The 20,346-nt window shown below is 40.1% G+C and overlaps 1 protein-coding gene across 4 annotated transcripts in view; it reads right to left on the bottom strand.

The window, feature by feature from the left end:
* LOC148733550 (protocadherin Fat 4-like) overlaps positions 1–16,386 on the bottom strand; it is a 52,899-nt gene extending 36,513 nt beyond the window's left edge. The window contains exons 1-2 of one of the 4 annotated variants that reach the window (XM_088757221.1): positions 15,959–16,386; positions 929–1,118 (exon numbers count right to left, since the gene is read on the bottom strand). In XM_088757221.1, coding sequence (XP_088613347.1) covers positions 929–1,118; positions 15,959–16,386 — 618 coding nt within the window. Of the gene's footprint in view, positions 1–928; positions 1,119–2,719; positions 3,782–7,065; positions 7,645–11,714; positions 12,576–15,958 lie in introns of those variants that run through there. The other 3 variants (XM_088757219.1, XM_088757220.1, XM_088757222.1) reach the window with 3 other exon arrangements.
* Positions 16,387–20,346: the final 3,960 nt, after the last annotated feature.

Genomic DNA, 20,346 nt, shown 5'->3' with positions numbered 1-20,346 from the left:
GAATTGAATCCAAATTTGAGAAAAATCACTTTAAAAGGAGATGCCTTTTTTGTTCTTTTTTTCATCACCAGTATTAGAGACCTTAAACACGAAAGCGCGCTATATAAGGAAGTCTTCCTTAGGAAGACCTAGGCTCATTTGTCACTCACCGTTGACGTGTGCGGGTCAAATTCAAATGCTGGTAGACGAACAAAAAGAGCTAATGAGATATCTATTGTTTACTTCCACCAGCATGGTGGCATGAGGTAACGTGCGAACCACCTACTTCGATCTCAAATTTACCGCCACAAATAAAGACAGTTTCCATTGGAGAAAGGAAATACAAATCTCAAAATTCTCGTATTGTGATGTAGACATAAAACAATTTTGAGGAATGCGCCCGCTGTTCACTGCGTTGGAGTAGCTGTAGCTCAAGCTGACTTGACTCTAAGAGTTCTACATCACACGACTGTTGATTGACAAATGGTCCAGTAGGACCTAAGGCTCCTTTTATAGCGCGCCTTCGTGTTTAAACAGTCAGGACGGCAACGCCAAGGAAGACTTCGATTAAAAAATGAATTTCTACTCTTAGTTAGAATTTCAAAAATGGCTGCATGAGCTTACTGTCTCATACGGGCGCCAGAGCTCAACTTCAGCATGATGTATAAAAGTAGCGTTGCGTTCCAAATGGAAATTAAAATAATTTCCCGTCGCGGTTTCGGTTCGCAGACGACGCAAATTTTGGCGATTTCACGTTGTTGTTTTGCATAGGACGGCTAAGAAATGTACAAAGTTTCAAAATGCACGTGCTGACCTATTGTTCTGTCAATTAGATCTCTTGTTTTTCCACGTCCTCGTTGCCGTCGCGGTCGTGGATGCTTAAGGTCCCTAGTATTTACTCCTGAGACAAGCGAATCGGTACGCTATACAGAATACTTTGGACACTAACCGTACAATCTCTTGGGCAGCATGGTCCTTGGCAAGACTTAGACTCTCGGAGAGACGGGCATGCAGTACCTGAGCAGGTAGGCTGCGTTGTGATTGAACGAGTTCGAATCCTCTTGCCGGACTGTCCACACGCAGCATCACAACTTCCCCAGCTTGACCAACCACTAACTGCGCAATTCACCGGACAGCATCTGTGTCAAAGCAAAAGGCGAGCTTAAAATGCTTTTTTTAAATGAAATTCGCTCACACCCACTTAGTAATGCAAATTTTTCAGGTCTCGGAAATTTCCCAAACGATCGTTTACTTACCGTCTCAGATTTTTCCCATGGAAAAAAAAATTATCGAAAAAAAAAATCGGCCTTGACTTGTTGTCTTAGATTTAACGTTAATGACTTAGGTTTGTCAAGATCCAAGGCGGATTTGCGCCGATGTATTTTCACTTACTGCTTAGTTAGACCTTAAGCGACAATGATACCTCATAATTAGACCCATCTCCGGTATGAAGTTCAAGCACATAAAAACTCGTAATTATTAATTATATTCAGATAATCCCATTCTTCAAGGCTCGACGTAAGTATTTTTGAGTTGAGCTGATACTCTCCTCCCAGAAATTTGATTTCTGTTGGCAGGTCCGCTTTCAATATTGAAAGAAAAATCTTTAGGGATGCAAAAATCCAACTCTTTCTCACTCTACAGGGCAGTAATGAAGCATCTACCGTGTCCAGTTACAAGAAAGTATCACAATCGGATCTCTCTCGCGAGAAAACTCGAAACCAGCTAATAGTTATGCTCTACGAAGATCTCGACTTGCGTTGCGCAACGCATAACCTCACGTAAATGTATTATGCAATCGAGCAAGCGTCAGTGCCAGGTTCCGTAGGTCAACAGAGAGGTCGTTGTAACGTTTTCTTTTAAGATTTAAGGCTCAAAGTACGTAAACTAGTTTCTTTCCCTCTTTGCACATATAGAAGTGTGTGGTAAACAGCATAGTTAGAGAAAATTAGAATTTATACCATAGAACGCAGACAACGGAAGGTAATTTGTCAATGTCCCCTGCAGCTCAAGAAGATGTCTAGTAGAGTACAGATCTTTAAAATACCTCAATTTAACTATTTCCATCAGATATATCGAAGATCTACAGCGAAAAAAGAGGTTAAACACCAAATTTCTTACTAGGTAATGGCTAATGCAAGGACAACAACAAAAAAAAAAAAAAACAACAACAACAAATAGGTACAGCGCCAGATGTGACATTAACACATGTCTGTCTTTTGTCTTCACTAAGATAGGGTAATGAGATCATGTCAGGGCACGTAAGGTACGGAAACATAAAGGAATAAATGTTACAGTTCTAACACAATAACAGATTTCCATGTGGATGGCTAGTGTGCCACGAGCGCCGTTAAATTTCCCATTTTACTGAGTGGCAGAATTACATTTTACGCCATGCTTCAACAAAAGCATACTCTACTTCGAATTAATCATTAACAATGTATCATACAATCTTAATCACACGTAGCAGATTCAAGTTATCAATGAAATTGGTTTAAATCGAGGTAGAATTTTTTAATTCCTCCTCGAAAGTCAACAAAAAATGTCAAAGAAAAATAAACACAAGCTGTTGTCCACGATAAGAAACATTAGAACTGAAGTACACAATACTACAACACAGGCTAGAGGTTTATATTCCAAAAACACACAACGGGGGTTTTCTACAAGGCGCGCAATTTGTGATAGAAGTACACAGCCTACGAAAAAGGTTAACATTTGTAACGATTTCTGAATAACTCACATTCCAGTATTGCAACTTATGGTTTGACTTCTCTGACTGGGGCAAGATGTCCCCCTGCAGCTTGGATATTGAGTTATACGCAGAGTACGTGTTTTAGTCGACATGCCGCAACCTTTGCAAGGACCCCATGAGTTCCAACTCCAGGCACAGTTGACGCGGCAACATTGTGTGTTGCAGTATAATATAATAATAATATAGATCAATTTCTATAGCGCATTTCCATGTAAATGCTCTAATGCGCTTTACAACACTGTGCGGGGGACTTTTCCAGACTGCCGGCGGCAGTTTACAATTAATAAAGGAGAAATTTTTACAGATGCCCCCTCCCCCCCTTCCCAGTAAACAGGCCAGACCACATCACAGTAATCTCGTGATGTGGGTTCTTTAACGTCCCTTGCCGAAATTAACTAATTGATAGGGGCAGGAGACGGGACCTCCGGCTTTACGTCCTATCCGAGAAGACGAAGCAATGTGAGTGAAGCGTCTTGCTTAAGGACACAACGTCAAGCCCCAGCCAGGACTTGAACCCGGGCCATCTGACCTAGAGTCCAGCGCACTGACCACTGGGCTACTCACGCCTCATCTGGTCTCTCTCAGATTGTAGTTGCATGAACCACCGCAAAGAGCAGGCACAGAGATCCCCCTTGTGCGAGCTTGTGTTCCTTTGCCGCATGACCTCGTACAGGTGCTCCATCCTCCCCAGTTACCAGGCGTACAATTACGATAGCATCGACGTCTCCGTCTGCGACGCCAAGAATCCACGGTGGAGAGGAAGCAAGTCGCAAAAGCCAGCGCTACAAAAATCGTTGCGACCTTCATAGCCGGATAGTTTTATTCAGTGAGTGGTAAGCAGGCTAAACACTGGAGTGGCGTAGTAGTGCTTGAAATACGATCTTTCAATTTGAAGTGAGAGGTTTGATGACAATTAACGTTGGCGTAAAATATCAGGTGGTTTTATCGTATGACCGTAGGCAAAAATTAACCCAATGGCCGTTGAAGTGCTTCCCTTTTCCAATTAACATCACGAATACTGTGTTTTGCTGACTTAAAACTTATGTTTTTTACTGCGAAGTGTTGTTTTATCAGAATATAGACCAGTAAGGGCACGAACGGCGTTATTTGGTGATTGAGATTTTATTTAGAGGCCACTTTGTTTATTTAAGCAACACACGTCAGAACAACCACTAGTTTGGCTCCGCGCAACAACTTTGAGATGAAAGTCAAACAAATGTTGTCAAGCACGCGATACAATGACAGCTGAGCCTGAAATCTGCAATAAACTTTGTCAAATTTCCGTTTTGGCGCCAATCATGCTATGATGCGTAATAAGGTATATTCTAATTCTATGATTGATATGCATTTGGAAAACGGAAAAGCTGACTAGCAGCAAGAGAGCATTGGTTTGTAAAACTTAAGAAAGATGAAACTCACATGTATTGTCAGTCGTATCGTGAATTTGCGATCATTTCGAAGACCTGCCTTTGATTTACCTTTCATTTTTTGTTTTTTACGCTTTCGTACCTTTGTATCTTTTATTTTCATTTATGAGACAAGAAATATAAGTGATAGAAACCGACGTTTCGGCGCATCTTGCACCAATATCAAGGTTACATAAATAATGATAAAATGTGGTTTGTGAAAAGGTTAAGTTGAAGCGAATTTGCATAAAAGAGTGCCAAGCTAATTACATGAATACTTTACTAGCACGAAGAGAATCCAACTGTGCATTCAATGCTGGTTTAAGATCTTGTATGATGCACGATCCTCGCAGTAAATAGCTATTTAAGCAATAGCGAAAATCAGACCTGAAAAAAATCAGGCCTGTACGGGATTCGAACCACTGACCTCTGCGATACTAGTGCAGCGCTCTACCAATTGAGCTAACAAACCAACTGGGAGCAGGCCGTTAAGTTGATTCGTAATAAATCCCGTACAGGCCTGATTTTTTTCAGGTCTGATTTTCGCTATTGCTGAAATAGCGCTATTTACTGCGAGGATCGTGCATCATACGTATCTAATACCGCAGTTCAAAATATATGAACTTCATATATTTCATTGTATCTGATTTAAGATCTTGAATACACAGCATTTCATTACCAGGGCAGTCAAACTTGTTTACGCATTTCTTAATTACATTGAAGCGTGCTAAGAAATTATTCGGAACAGTAGTGTTATGTTCTTTGGAAAACTACTTGTAAATGACGCCTTTTGACGGTGTCCCTCAACGCGCATGTGAAGGTGGCCCTTTGTGTACCCCACATAACATACATCGAACAGGTCACGCTTGAATAAATAAACAACGCATTGCTGAGTTACGATGTTAGGCTGGGGCTCACGCAGGCTTAGATCTTGTTTAAGCTTGCGGCTCGTAAACGCTTACGTAACAAAGTCAAAACTTTGGTTATGAAGACTTCCGCTGGACTTTGTGTCGATTGCATTCGCGTACATACAGTAAGATACAATTATAAGCGATAGAGGATATTATGAATGCTTATATATATGAGGCAAGTGTAGTGCAGCGCTTGTATTTGGTAAGATTGTCTTTATGATTATCTTTATGCTTGCACTACCTGCAATTTTATATTTGGACAACCTACTGGTAATCTGGTTTCTTAAGCTTCTTACAACGTGCGTGTATCATGCAATAAAGATCTAAAGTCTTGACGATCTGGATAAAACTCCGGATATAGAAACCCTCTTTAGTCCCTGCGGCCTTTCATCGATTAGTTATGCGGCCCTCTATTAATTGATCTTTCACAATTTGAAATTCTAAAGACTGTTAGTCACACTTGAAAGAAGAGAGAGGACGAGAGTGGCTTGTGGCAGTTATTTTCAGCACCTCTCGCACTCTTTCCTTTTTTTTCTTCGATGTTACGCACTTTCTTCAGTAACTAAATGCTGTTATTCTTGATTCACGAACACCAGAATCTAACCATTCTTTTAAGTATTAAACCTGATCGGAGGACAGCTGCGCTAGAAGAAAGCTTGCCATTATGCACGACCAATGCGTCTACCTAAACGCGTCTAACTGGTGGACACGTTTTACTTTAAGATCACACTCAGTTGGAAATATTGCAAGGATATCACAGCAGAGTTATGGTAACGAACGGTTTAGCAACACTAATATTATTGAACCAGCCATGCATGTTTTACAACGGAGCAAAATTCTGGATTTGATTCGCAAACAGTGCAATAAAACCGTGTGGACTTTGTCGGGCCCTTTCGAAACAATTTTGATAGCCTAACACAGACTTCTTAATTTACAAACTTTATAGATTACAAGGCCATTGCTGAGCGTTGCGATGCAGTTAGAAACTTGTTTGTGTTAGTATTTGATTAGAGCTGGCTCTCTTGGGAATGGTTATCCTTTGTTTGCTTTTTTTGTCTTTGCTTTTTTTTGCCCATCGTTAGTTCGAGCCAATAAATGTGGGTATTAAGAGGTTGTTAAGATAGGTGAAGGTATAAATGCTAAAGGAAAGGGGTCCAACTATTGAGGACACAATCTTGCCGTGTGCACCGCCTCCTTCCTCTTGTCCACGACTCAAAAAGACCAATCAAGGTACACAACAAAACAAAGATAAGAAGAGCGAACCAAAAGAATTTCCTCATACTTCTAAGTGGCAGGGTGGTACCTTCTTAAGGAATCTCTAATATGGAATCAGTAGAAAGTACCAAACAATTTTAAACCATATGTAGTATGTTTCCTAATCTTTATGAATACTGCAAATTCGAAACAAAGGTTCAAGGTACGACCTATATCTTTTTTTGTTTTCATTTGTCCGTTTACCGAATGTCTTTTGGTCTGTTACAAGATATGACAAACAAAGGCACAGCTCACGGTTCACAGACTGATGTAAAACAAACAAAATGACCTTTGCAGAATGAAGACATTACGCAAACAAGCAGTTGATGATAGAGTTGAAGATGGGACCTCTGCCCCCCACACAATAAATATTGTGTTAATATTGTGTCAATATAAATATTGACAATTGGTCCTGCTTTTAGGCGCTTTATCCACTATTTTCGGGAATAAAGTTGGATGCATTGGAAGTTTTGAGTGTTGTTACTGAATCACGAAAAAGATGAAACAACTCTCGAAAATGTGTTAGTCATCACCCATTTTAAGTCAGAGGGGTTATGTACGAGTTTCCCCGCTCCAGAAACTGAAAATAATTCGGGACTTAGCTCTCTGATAAGCAGTCGCTTTGCACTTATTTGAGGCGAACGTATCAAGAAGTTGCTCAGGCATATGAAAGGATGGACCAAGTAAGATAAGAATCATGTGCCGGGTTTCTAAGGCTCAACGCGGGATGTTTTAGAGCTAAAAGAAATAATGAACAACTTACATTCCGGTATTACAACTTCGCGTCTGACTTCTAGAACTTGGGCACGCAATACCCCCACAGGATTTGGAACGTACAATACGCATCGTCCTACTTTGTTGTGACATGCCACAACCACTACAAGAACTCCAGGAGTTCCACGTCCACCGGCAGTTAACAGGACAGCACTGCGTATTGCACGAAACAGTTCTGTATCGTTTAGGACTGCTGTAAGACGGACAAGGCGTGCCGCCACAACTCGGCCATTCCTTAACAGACTTCCGTTGAACCATGGATCCACCACCACAAGTCTTTGAACAGCTTGCACTTGCTGCCCAGCTGTTCAGAATACAATTCCTTCGCCAGCACCGCCTTCTCCTTCTTCTTCTTCTTCGCCACGACTCAGACTGACCGATTAAGGCACACAACACCAGAAATAACAGAAAAATGACAAAAAGAAAGTTCCTCATGTTTTTAAGAAGCCGAAAAGTGTCGTAGTTCCGAAGAAATCGTAAGAGAAACCTTAGTAAAACCTTTAGAGGGGCACGCAAGACGTTGTTTGGTAATTGAGATATAATTATGTAGAGGCCACTTTGTTTATTTACGTAACACTCCTCAAACAACCACTACTTTGGCTCCGAGCGAGAAGTTTGAGATGAAAGTCAAACAAACGTCGTCCACCACGTGCTATAATATTCTTAGAATGATAACGAAGTCTGAAAATCTGCAATAACTTGTGCGGTCAAATTTCCGTTTTCGCGGGTTAAATGTTATGATGCGTATTAAGATCAATACTTATTCTACAATTAATATACCTTTGGAAAACGACAAAATAAAATCACGGCAAGCTGATAAGCAGTTAGAAGAGCACTGGTTTAAAACTTGGGAAGGATGAAACACTTATCGTCTGCCGTATGGTAAATTTGCAATCGTTTCGAATACCTGGCCTTATCTTTCATTCTTTGTTTTTTATGCGTCTGTATCTTTACATCTTTTACTTTTCATTTAACTTGTAAATTCAAGTTTTAAGGGTTCACGAAGTAAAATATTGTCCCGCTTAAAAAGGCGGTGAATTTGAGGAGTTTTCAAAGTTGTGCCATTGTTTGGAAAGAAACAAGGCAGGACACGTATTCCGGTAACGCAGGATTTATATCAAGTCGTTCATAATGAAGAAAGATATACTGTTAAAAACCTTTTTTAAAACATTTAAAAACGGTTTTGACAATGTTATGGCACATGATCGGTGTCAATATATATATATATATATATATTGAATGTATATATATATATACATGTATATATATACATGTATATATATATATACATGCCTGCACTTGGTCCCACAAGTGTAGCGCCCAGGCAATGGTTTATTCCAGAGCTTGGCCCAGTGTCTGCACTGCACTGATGAGACCCACATAGGTCGAAACAGTGTGCACTGTCTGCAGTTATATATATATATATATATATGTATGGGCAAAGACCCGGAAACACTGCTCCAACAGACACGTAGGGTTAATAAAGTAATCCAAAAATCGATCGCAAATCGAAGAAACAAAGCGTACATGATTTATGTTCGGACGCAAGTACAAATTCCCTGAGAAAATTTACCGAAGATAGCCCATGAAGGTTCTTGTAACGTGCATGTATTTAAAGATCTAATGTCATTACGATCTGGAACGAAGTCAAAACTCCGGTTATAAAAACTTCCGCTGAATTTGGTGTCAACTTGTGCACATGTACATTCAGTAAGATCCAATTTTAAGCCATTGAAGACATTCTGAATGGAAAAAAAAAATCTAAGAAGTAAGTGTAATGCGGCGCTTGTATCAGCTAAGATTGTACTTATGACCATCATTATGCTTGCGTTACCTGCAACTTTATATTTGGACAACCCAGCGGTAATCCTGTTCCTCAAACGCATTCACACAGCTGAGCATTGACCAACGTAAGATTGGCTGCCTGTCATTTTTAAACTTTTTTTTATCACCGCAAATACTACCTAATTCAGACCGTACTAATCCCATCAGATCGAGTTAAAAGTTTTCTTTGTAGAAGCGCGTAGTAAGCGACGAGAGATTAGGAAACATAAGTGTTTTACAAAAGTGTTAGTTTGAGAGTCGATTTTGTTACATAACGCTTTTTTTTTTTTCGAATCTTGTACAAACAGTTAAGGTTATATTTTGAGACTTTCAACCTAGTTTTTCTTCCCAGTGATGCCGGTACCAGCCGAGAATTAAAAGTGAACGCAATAGGCGAAAAAAATGTTTTCTTGAAAATATTGTCTAAACATCACGAAATATAATCACTTGAAATAACTAAATTTTAATTCAATTTAAGTGCGAAACCACCATAATTTCTTTCCGAATTTTATTGACTGTTTTGTTAGTATTTCCATTGAAATATCAACGAAAAGTTTCCTAAGGATCAGACATAGGTGGCTAGTCTGATTGATTATGTATCATAACGGGCGATAAATCCCTGCATTGGACTGAGAGCGACTCGTGACTTGAGAACATTTCAAATCATCAACTGCAAATTAGATGCTAATAGCATGAGGAATGTTATATGCTTTGTTTACATGAGGGTATTTCAGTCGAGTGACCTGTGACACTGGCTCTCAATTAACACGACAAGCATGAGCTTGTTTCCAAAGGTTATTTCCCTGTTTTGTTATTGCTTCGCTTACTAAATGACGATGCATAATAGTTGCTTCGCTCACGCAAACGGCTTTTGGTGGGGCATTCAATGAGATTAAAACGGCTAATTACGCAGACCACAATAGCCTTATTTTTATCACTACCACACTTGTAACAGTGGGTTTTCCCTTAGGATATTTTAGTAAGCATGATAGCGTCATAACTTCAAAAGGACCGGAAATGAATTACGTTCCTAGCCGTGATAATCTCAAAGTGACTTCTAAACATCTTGTTAAGAAAAATAAAGTGTTGCGCAGTGCGTGCTTCTCAAGTCGTCGTCGTCGTCGTTGTCGTTGGCTCCCCTTCTGTATAGAAGATAGGTGTCCATTTCACATCATTGACTGATGGTGAGTTCTGTAATGGCTGTAAAGGCCAATACGAGCCTTGAATTGTCTATTTTAAATCCAAGCAACTTTGTCTAAACTCTGGTTCCAAATTAACGTAGTCACACAAATAGTATCTAACCAAAGGTAACTAAAAATATCAATCAAGCGAACGCTCATGCTTAAAAAGCACTCACTTAGAGATACGAATCTAATTCTTAACTTCCGAGCAATGCGTTGTTAAATGCAAGTTTAGTTTGTGTTAGATTTTATAAGCAATAAGCACAGAATGTAAAAAGGAAAAATAACAATAAAAAAAAATTGAAAGTAGACCCTGATGACTTTTCAAGATTCCATTTTTTTCCTTACAAAAAGACCTATTACTCCTCCATCGCCTCGACTGAGCGAATTTTTCTGTTAGCAAATGCAGGGACTGAGGAATTAGTATGAACGGGTGAAAAGAATAGAAAGACAAGAGCTGATCTCTCAAAAAAATGGAAATAAAAGAAAAAAAAAAGCAACTCACATTCCGGTATTACAGCTTCTCGACTGACTTCTAGATCGCGGGCATGCATTACCACCACAAGTGTTTTGCCTTCTAATACTCAATGTTCTGTTTTGTTGAGATACGCCACAACCCTGACATGGACCCCAGGAGTTCCATGTCACTTATTGCCCGTTGAAAGATGGAATTTTGGCGTAAAGACTTGTCTATGCAGATTCTGAAATATTCTTGCACCGGTGCAATTGGTGTATTTTCATTCAACGTTTATAATGAAATTTCATAAACTTAGATGAGATCTAGAGTAAATCCTTGCATCTTTTCACCGAACGTCTCTTGCTTGTGGCCGAACTTGGCGCGCGTATTTGTAGGATTTTCTCTTGAATAAACAAACAAACAAACATCTATTGCTTCCGTAACACTTATACGTGCTGCGCTAACTTGAATTGTCAGTTTCTTAAGGTACACGAACTTTAAATTTATCTTGTAGAGAAACAATTTTTACTTTTCAGAAGAAGCCAAATCAAAACTATTTTTTTTTTTTTTTGTCTATTTGAAATCTTTTTTTGGAATGTCGTTTGGCCTGTTACAAGGTATAACAAGCAAAGGCACAGATAGGGTCACAGACTGATGGAAAACAAAGTAAATGACCCTAGCAGAATGAAAACATCACGCAAACAAGGAGTAGATGATAGGATTAAAGATGGGGCCTCTGCTTCCCTCGATAAAATCTTTCCTTTCCTAACAAAGTTGTTAACTGCCATCCATTGCACCTGCTTTAAGGTGCCTTGCGATCCGAAAACAAATAACAGTCTCTTCTGCTTTCTGTACACTAGAAATATCTGCTCTTTTTGGGTATACAGTTGGAAAGTTGAATCACGAAAAAGATGAAACAATTGTCGAAAGTGTGTTGGTCATATACCATTTTAAGTCAAAAGGGACATGAAAGTGTTTCTCCGCTCCATAAACTGAAAATGATTCGGGACTGAGCTCTCTAACTGAAAAAGCGGTTGCGTTGCTCTTAGTTCAGGCGAACGTATCACGAAGTTGCTCGTCTGAAATCATGGACATAGTATGAAAAGAATCAGGCATCGGATTTCTAAGGCTCAGCGTAGGATATTCTAAAGCTAAAAGAAGAAATGGACAACTTACATTCCGGTATAACAACTCCGCGTCTGGCTTCTAGAGCTTGGGCACGCAGTGCCCCCGCAAGAGTTGGACCGTATAATACGCATTGTTCTACTTTGTTGTGACATGCCACAACCGTTACATGAACTCCAGGAGTTCCACGTCCACAAGCAGTTAACAGGACAGCATTGCGTATTGCACGAAACAGTTCTTTGTCGTTGAGAACTGTAGTAAGACGGACAAGACGTGCCGCCACAACTGGGCCATCTGTAAACAGACCTCCGTTGAACCATGGATCCACCACCACAAGTCTTTGAGCAGCTTCCACTTGCTGCCCAGCTGTTCAGAATACAATCCCTTCGCCAGCACCGCCTTCTCCTTCTTCTTCTTCTTCGCCACGACTCAGACTGACCGATTAAGGCACATAACACCAGAAATAGCAGAAAAATGACCAAAGGAAAGTTCTTCATGCTTTTAACAAGAAAGAAAGTGTCGCACTCCGAAGAAATCTTTCATTTGACCTTTGCGTATGGTACCAGGTGACGTAAATACCTAGTTTAATTCTGTTCTAAGCCCTTATGAAAGACAATGCTTCCGAATTAGTACCGCCACCTTTGACATAACTGTTCAGTCTCGTTATCTGCTGAAGGATATGCTTTTTTTCCTTGACTTGTCTATGCAGAACTTAAGTCTCTTACCACACTAGTATAGTCGAGGTATTTGAATTCACCCTAGTATCTTGCAAAATTACCAACATTTTATGATTTTTTAACGACTTATTGTATCGCATGTTAGTTTGGGGGTTAAGCTGCGTCTAATTTAAAACACAATTTCTATCGTGCGAATGAACAAGTTCTAAGGATCAGAAGGTGATTTTTTATCTCGCAAATCCCATCGTCCATTGAGTAGGCTCGGACCTGTAAAAGAGCATTCCAGGTTCACAGAAAGAAAACAATAAAGAAATTTTGCCCGTAGAATAATGACTTTATGAAAGACAAAGGGTAGCCTCTCCTACAATTTGTGAGCGACGTCTTTTTTTTTCTAATCATTTTTAAAGCTAACTTTGCAAGATAAATTCGGATTTTTCGTGGGCAGCTACAAAAATCCGAACAAAACCGCATTTTCTACTTTCTCTTATCGTAGGATTTTCATCTCGTTTATATCATTGCCCATTGCAAGCTAAGACAAACAAAAAACGCATTCCAAGAAAAGAGTTTGACGCTATGACGAAGAAGCGGAAAATGAATTCACGCAAGTAAGAAGGAGAAAAGAGACAATTGAAGACAAAAAATTAACTTTCTTCTCAAAGAGTGCTTCTGTCCGCGAAATTATTCGATCAGTCAGCCGCGACCGATTAATTCCTTCACGATCTGAAATAGCAGAAGAGTCTGGCTTGCAATTTGTGCGTCATATTTGATTGTCAAGAATGCACGCAAATTAAACGTGACAGGGTATGTGGTCGAGCAATGAATAATCATGTCTAGGAGTGAACTACGCCTACAAATTTTACACTTAACTCTTAGCTAGACACGTTGACGGCTGCACCATACCGTCATCACGTATCAGAACAAAGCGAACAATGCAATAACCTGTCTCCAAGCAGAGGGTGGAGAACAAAGATATGTTACTGCAGTAAATGGTTTGAACCCGGGGGTAACATGTGAAGGTGTAGTCTGATCGTCCGGGTGAGTGTAGTCCTGAGAAGGACTGTTGTCGGTGGCAGTGACTGACTTTTCAACAACCTATCAGAACTCTAACACGACGCGCACAACTAGCATGTGACTCGACAGACAGCTTATCCGACGAGAACAAATACCTTCACCGTGTTTTTACGAAGAACAACTACAACAACGACTTCATCCGACGAAACACTCACCGACCCACTACCACTACCGAAACAAACGACACCGCAACCCCTACGACTACAGCAACCATACCGTACATAAAAGGTATGTCTGAAAACATCTCGCGCATCTTACTACCCTTCAATATCCGCGTCGCCCACAAACCCATCACCACACTACGTCAGTTACTAACCAACGTTAAAGACAAAGACGAACCGAGGAACAGACAGGGAACGATTTATAAGATCAATTGTTCCGACTGCCAAGCCTCCTACATCGGTGAGACTGGCAGAAACCTCACAACAAGACTGACTGAACACAGACGGGCGACGAGGAAAGGTGATGTCAGCAATCACATTGCTGAACACCATCGACTTACCAACCACAACATTGACTGGGACTCTGCGCAATGCCTAACCTACAGCACTGACTATTTTCAACGACTGACTCTGGAAAGCTGGTTTACTAACTTAGAACAGACTCCCCTAAACAGATGTCAACAACTACCCGCCCCATACAAACGACTCATTCACGACATAAACATCACAAACGACCGAAAAAGAACAACCTAGCTTTACCGACAGACCGAAACAGACCAATCACGAACGACTTACGTCACTTGAGTCTTACAGCCAATAACATCACGGCAAAACCAACCGATCATTTCACACGAACTGGAATAAGAACATTCTACTGACAACAATCACTCACTTGACTCTGATGATGACTTCCGCACAGGTTGTCGAAACGTCAGTCACTGCCACCGACAACAGTCCTTCTCAGGACTACACTCACCCGGACGATCAGACTACACCTTCACAAAGATATGTTACTCTTCCAAAAAAGTAAATCAATAGATAAGTAGTATAATAAGTATAGGTAAAAACGTGATTTCGAGGATAATTTATATAAGATTGTACGAGAAATCATTTTTCTACTTGTAAATAATTTACGTGATGAAGGTGTCATTTTGACAGCGCGCGCGCTATTTTTAATTTGCAAAGTTACAACTTTGCACTCATGTTACATGAAAAATGCACTCGTTTTCAGCCAATCGGAAGCCCGTTATTTTTTCAAGTAAATTATCATAACAATAGATTGTATCCAAAGTAGCCTAATGTCCCTCCCCACCAGAAAAAACAACAACAACAACGACAACCTTTCCAACATTAGCCTCTGTTGCAGGTTTTAAAGCCGTTAACTCAGTCATTTTTCTTTTAGTTTAGCCTGTTTCGATTTATCAGGTAACAGACAACGTTAACAAGCAAAACGCAATAAATGGTTTTAAAAGACAGATTACAAAAATATTGCGGTAGGTGTTCAAGTACTTGTAACAAAGACAATTACGCAATAACTTTTCTTGCTGTCGCATATAACGCACGCGACCTGGTGACACTATGTCGAATTATCTTGTACACAAATAATAGTCATCGTTACAGTTCAGTAGCAGAGAGTTTTAGAGAACGGTTCCAAAGGATCTTGAGATTAGTTTAATTTTTTCTGCTTTTGTCCGACCAAACGGTCTGTCGTTTATTTCTTGTGACTTGTTTAGCAATAACTTTTCCGCGCGTTCTCCATAGACAGCTAGCAAACATTAAACCGATCAAAAAAGAAAAAAAACAGCGTTCATGTTACGATTTCAAAGATCCCCTAGAAACTTCAGTCCTAAGAATTCATAAAAGACCACCACTTAAGCTCAGAGGGCACTAAGTGCTGAAGCGTGGCAAATAGAGGTGTCAGTCAATTTTTCACATAAATGGCCTTCCACATGAGCTGACTGATCAATTATTACGTGCAGATCACGCTAAGTAAAACTTGAACATCATCCTACTTAGATCACTATCTATAGTTGTCCTTGTTTTAGACTTTGACGGCGATTTAAGCACAAGGCTGATTGTCTCAAAAATTAATCCTAAGTAAACAGGTATTTTCGTGACATGAACTGAAATGTGCCAAGGATAAAATGAGTTTTGCCATAATTTTTAAGTCAAGCACGACACATAACACTTTTTTCGCGGCAATGAGTTTCAAATGTAAAGTAATACTATCGCAAAAAGTACAGAATATTTTACACCTTTGCAATGAGTAACGGACAAGTAAATTGTGGGTCCTTCCAGAGGACTCGAGCACGAAATTTTTTCCGATTTACCGACAGGAAACTCTACCAAATGCTTATCCATAACTTATCTACAGAGCCCGAACATACTTGAGGTTCATGTGAAAACTGTCCTGCATACTGCATACTGATGCAAATTAATTAGCGCCCGGGTGAATAATCCTCATAATAGTTTCATTGAAAATTAACAAGAAAATGACATGATTTGAAACAATGGCAAAATTTCTACAAGGTTGCTCTCTATAGGCTACTTCACTCAAATAGCTAATGCAAATTTAGATCAGTTATCCCATTTCAGTTGTACTTACACTCCAGTGTTACAGGATTGTGTTTGCTTAACAGGGCACGATCTCCCATTGCACGAGCTGTATCGTGTAATACGTGGTGTTCGTGATTGTGTTGAGGTCCCGCATCCAACACAACTACTCCAGGAACTCCAGGTATACACACAATTTACGGGACAACAGTTTGTGTTACACCTTTTCGAGCTCCACAGGGAGTAAGGACATCTTCCCCCACAAGACTCGGTGATAATCTTCTTCCGTGAACGGGAAGAAGTTCCTCCACCACAAGATCGACTACATGAACTCCAAGAACTCCAACTATTAACCCTACAGTGGGTTACAGAGCACCTACGAGCACGTCGCCTTCTCCTACGACGCCTCCAAGCGTATGAGGGCGTCCACATGATGCTAACTAAGGCTAACACTAGAAACAAATAAAAAACGCGAGCCATGAATTCGTATTGCAAATCCCTTTTTGGTGCGTGTCAGAGCAACCTGGAGCTCTTCGTACTTGGCAAAGGTGTTGCAATGTAACTACTTATGATATTGAATGTCCTAATATTGCTGACGTGAATTCCTAAGGAGCTTGTGGACTTAATCGCAGAGGCGATGATTGTGACAAAAGAGAAAAATAAAAAAAACGAGGCGACCCAACGCGACAACTTTTAACTCAAGGACCATTGCCGTTTTGTGGCTTTCCCTGTGTGCATAGCGGAATTGCTTCTTTCTTAGACTTCATCAATCCAATAAGATAGCCACCATCAGGTCACATAGGTCTGCCATCATCACAAATGCATAGATTAGCTATGTATAATCCTCCTTTTACAAGAAAGGGAGTTTATTGAGAAGTCATTTTATGTTTGGCCCTGTGTCAACCAGTTTTTGGAGAAATCTTGGATACAATGAAGGAGTTATCCGTGATATGCTTGGGTTTGACAACTGGAAAAATACGTTTCATAAAGCAGCAGATACCATAACATGTTCGGTAAGTTTTCTACACGGTACATCCTTAAAGGCATCATTCAAACGTAATCCGAATTTTAAATAATGCTTTGGATTACGTCTAGATTAAAGACATTTATTTTCAATACAAATAAACTGTACACGAATATTTCGAGAACTCAGCAGAACGACTTATGGCATCGGAAAAGTGAGGTTTTGTAAATATGGACTAAGCCATCCGCTTAAACTCACGAGGAAAGAAACACTTTTGCAACGAATATATTACGGAAAATACGACAAGAATTTGGATTTGGAATTATGCACCTGATAGGCTGACACCAAGGGCTTAAACACGAAGGCGCGCTATATAAGGAAGTCTTCCCTGTTGACGTGTGCGGGTCAAATTTAAATGCTGGTAGACGAACAAAAGGAGCTAATGAGATATCTATTGTTTACTTCCACCAGCATGGTGGCAATGAGGTAACGTGCGAACCACCTACTTTGATCTCAAATTTACCGCCACAAATAAAGACAGCTTCTATTGGAGAAAGGAAATACAAATCTCAAAAATTCTTGTATTGTGATAAAGAGATAAAAAAATTTTGAGGAATGCGCCCCCTGTTCACTGCTTTGGCGTAGCTGTAGCTCAAGCTGACTTGACTCTGAGAGTTCTACATCACACGACGGCTGATTGACGAATGGTCCAGTGGGACCTAATGCTCCCTTTTATAGCGCGCCTTCGTGTTTAAATGCCACTTAACAAATTTTAATTACAATCATTTCTCTGATAATGGAAAATAAATATTAAGTCTCGTATGGGCCGAATCAAAATTGTTCAACTCTGAGGGAGTCAAACAATAAGCTTTGAAAGAGGATTTTTTTTAAAAGGGCCACGATTGAGACAAACTAAAAGAGGTAAAGAAACACTCAAAAGGTGAAATTATGGAAAGATAAACAAACGTCAACGATTGTAAAGGCAACTGTGACCTAAAAACCTTTGAGATGCAGTTTGTGTCTTCATTTCGCAGAGAGCGTAAGTAAATCCGTCTTTGAAAAAAATATAAGTGGTTGACGAAACTTCTTGCGTCAAACGACTTCCAGTTTAAATCTAACTTTTGGAAGTGTCTCTGTCTACCCGTGTAAACGGGGCGATGTGTAGTATGGAGAAAAATATCGTTGAACCCGTTTTAGCGGTACTGTATTAGGCAATCATCCTGTATTAAGCGGTCTGTTTTCAAATTCTCGCATTTTTTTCCCTAAGTCACTGTAATTTTTACCTCTATTAAGCGGTCGTGCTCACCCTTTACGGCCTTTTTAAGTTGCCTTCTACCTGTATCGCACGGTCACTTAAAGCGGAACACAGTTCTGCCCTAAGTGACCACGCCTTGGGAGACGCTCAAACAAAATTGATTAGATTAATCTTTCAAGTAAAATTAATGAGTTTTTGTACATTTAGAGGTCAGCTCTGGGATTAAATGACATTTTGTACCGTTTTTCATAACGGCCCTGTTCTGTGGAACCTGTATTTCCAGTAGATGATCGCCTAAAACGCGTTCTGCGATTATCACAAGAAAAGCTTTGTATGATATCGCTCAACAGCAGGTATCAGCCGAGCACCCCTGCGCTCTACAAGGCAGAGAGGTATTTTTCGTGGTGAGAAAACACTTACAGATGTAATGATGAAAATGACATCAGTCCTTAACATACGAAAAAAAAAATTTGAAGCAGTACAGATCGTTGATACATTGAAACCCAGAACTGGTAAAAAAAAAAAGGAACTAAAAAGATTTCAATAGTTTCCAGAATCTCGTTTGAAATTGGGACAAACTCTAAGGGGGGAGGGCTGGGGAAGAAAGGGAGGAATTGGGGAGAACTGGTGTAAAAAGCATAGGAAACTCTTTTATATTCCATCCCTATCACCTCAACAGAATTTCAATGTTCAATAGAGACCAGTAAATAAGTATTCAACTGGAAGGAAAACTGTAAGGCATATCAAGTAAGGGTAAAGGGTGAAAAGGTACACACACAAGAGGAAATACAGTATCGCTATTTTGAAGAATTTTATGTACATCAGTGGACTCTATGTATTGTGAAAGAGAGTCAGTTAGAGTAGTTTTTTATAACTGAGAGGAGCCAGCCAGATCGCAAATACTTTCCAGAAGCCTTTGCGTAACGAAATTAGCGGGACTTTTAGCATTCATTTCACAGGCACCCTTTGAAAAACCAACTCACTCATCCGGTCAGAGATTGGCAATCTAGCCATTTCATAATTAGTGCGACTATTTACACAGAAAACTCATTTTAGCGGATCTAACTTCAGAGGTAAATATCCATGTTTACATAACATAATGGAAGATATAGGATGCCGAATAGCTTCGGAGAATTATCGTATGTTTCTCTGAATGACATTTTCCGCATCTTAATTCGCAAGACCCGACTCGCATTTTACTAACCATCACAAAACGCTACCTTCTTTCTTGACCACAATCAGACCACCTACGTGCCTTGTCAGCCGACAAAAAGTTAAACTTCGCCAATAAAACAATAGACTTCAATATTCAGATATCAAATCAGGTCATATTTACGAGGGTCTCTTCATAGCGGCGCTGGCCAAGTAAACCGAAATGGCTCCCAGTGGCTCGAGTTCAAACATCTCGCATCTTCAATCTTTTCTTCGATGCGTTTATGCGAAGGTTGGAAAAAAGCAAAAAATAATTCGAAATAACTGCTGAGCTTCTTAGCGTGTAATACCGTGATCAGTAATTAAGATTGTCCCGATTTTACCGCAAATAGCCCATATAAACATTAATCAGGAATTGAGTGCACTTACATTCCTGAGTTGCAGAACTGTGTTTCGGTCGAAGGACAAGCTCTCCCGTTACAAGAATTGGGTCGTTTGATAATAGGCTTTCTTGTTTGTGTCGAGTTTCCGCATCCACTACAACTACTCCAAGTGCTCCACGTATGTATACAATTGACTGGACAACACTGAGATTTGCATGTTTGCGTTTGAATCAGGTCATATGGACATCTCCCTCCACAGGACTCAATGCTCGTTTTAGTCCGCGTGCGAGAATGGACACCTCCGCCACAAGACAAACTGCAGGTACTCCATGAAGTCCAACTGCCAACTCTGCAGTGTCTAGGGAGACACCTTCGCCTTCTTCGACGTCTCCAAGAGTACGAAGGTGTTAAACTAAATGTTATTAAAAGCAATACAAGACTTACAGAGTAAAGTTGAACCATTGTTGCAAAATAAGACGACTTTTAGTGCGATATTTGGAGAAAGCATACCACGAATGGCAAATACATCGTCAAGGTATCGAATATCAATATACCAATGTCACCAATGGCAAATGTCAATTGACTCATCCCTTGGGTCAAGGAATCGATAATTGACACCACTGAGGTGAGCTGCTAGGAAGCAACGCGCTTTTGCTTTTTCCTCTACCACAGCTTTCCTCCGCCAG

The sequence above is a fragment of the Stylophora pistillata genome, chromosome 4 (assembly GCF_964205215.1).
Source record: "Stylophora pistillata chromosome 4, jaStyPist1.2, whole genome shotgun sequence".
In the NCBI taxonomy this organism is placed as follows: Eukaryota; Metazoa; Cnidaria; class Anthozoa; order Scleractinia; family Pocilloporidae; genus Stylophora; species Stylophora pistillata.
The sequence above is the reverse complement of the archived record's forward strand: the minus strand, read 5'-3'. Positions and strand labels throughout refer to the sequence as shown.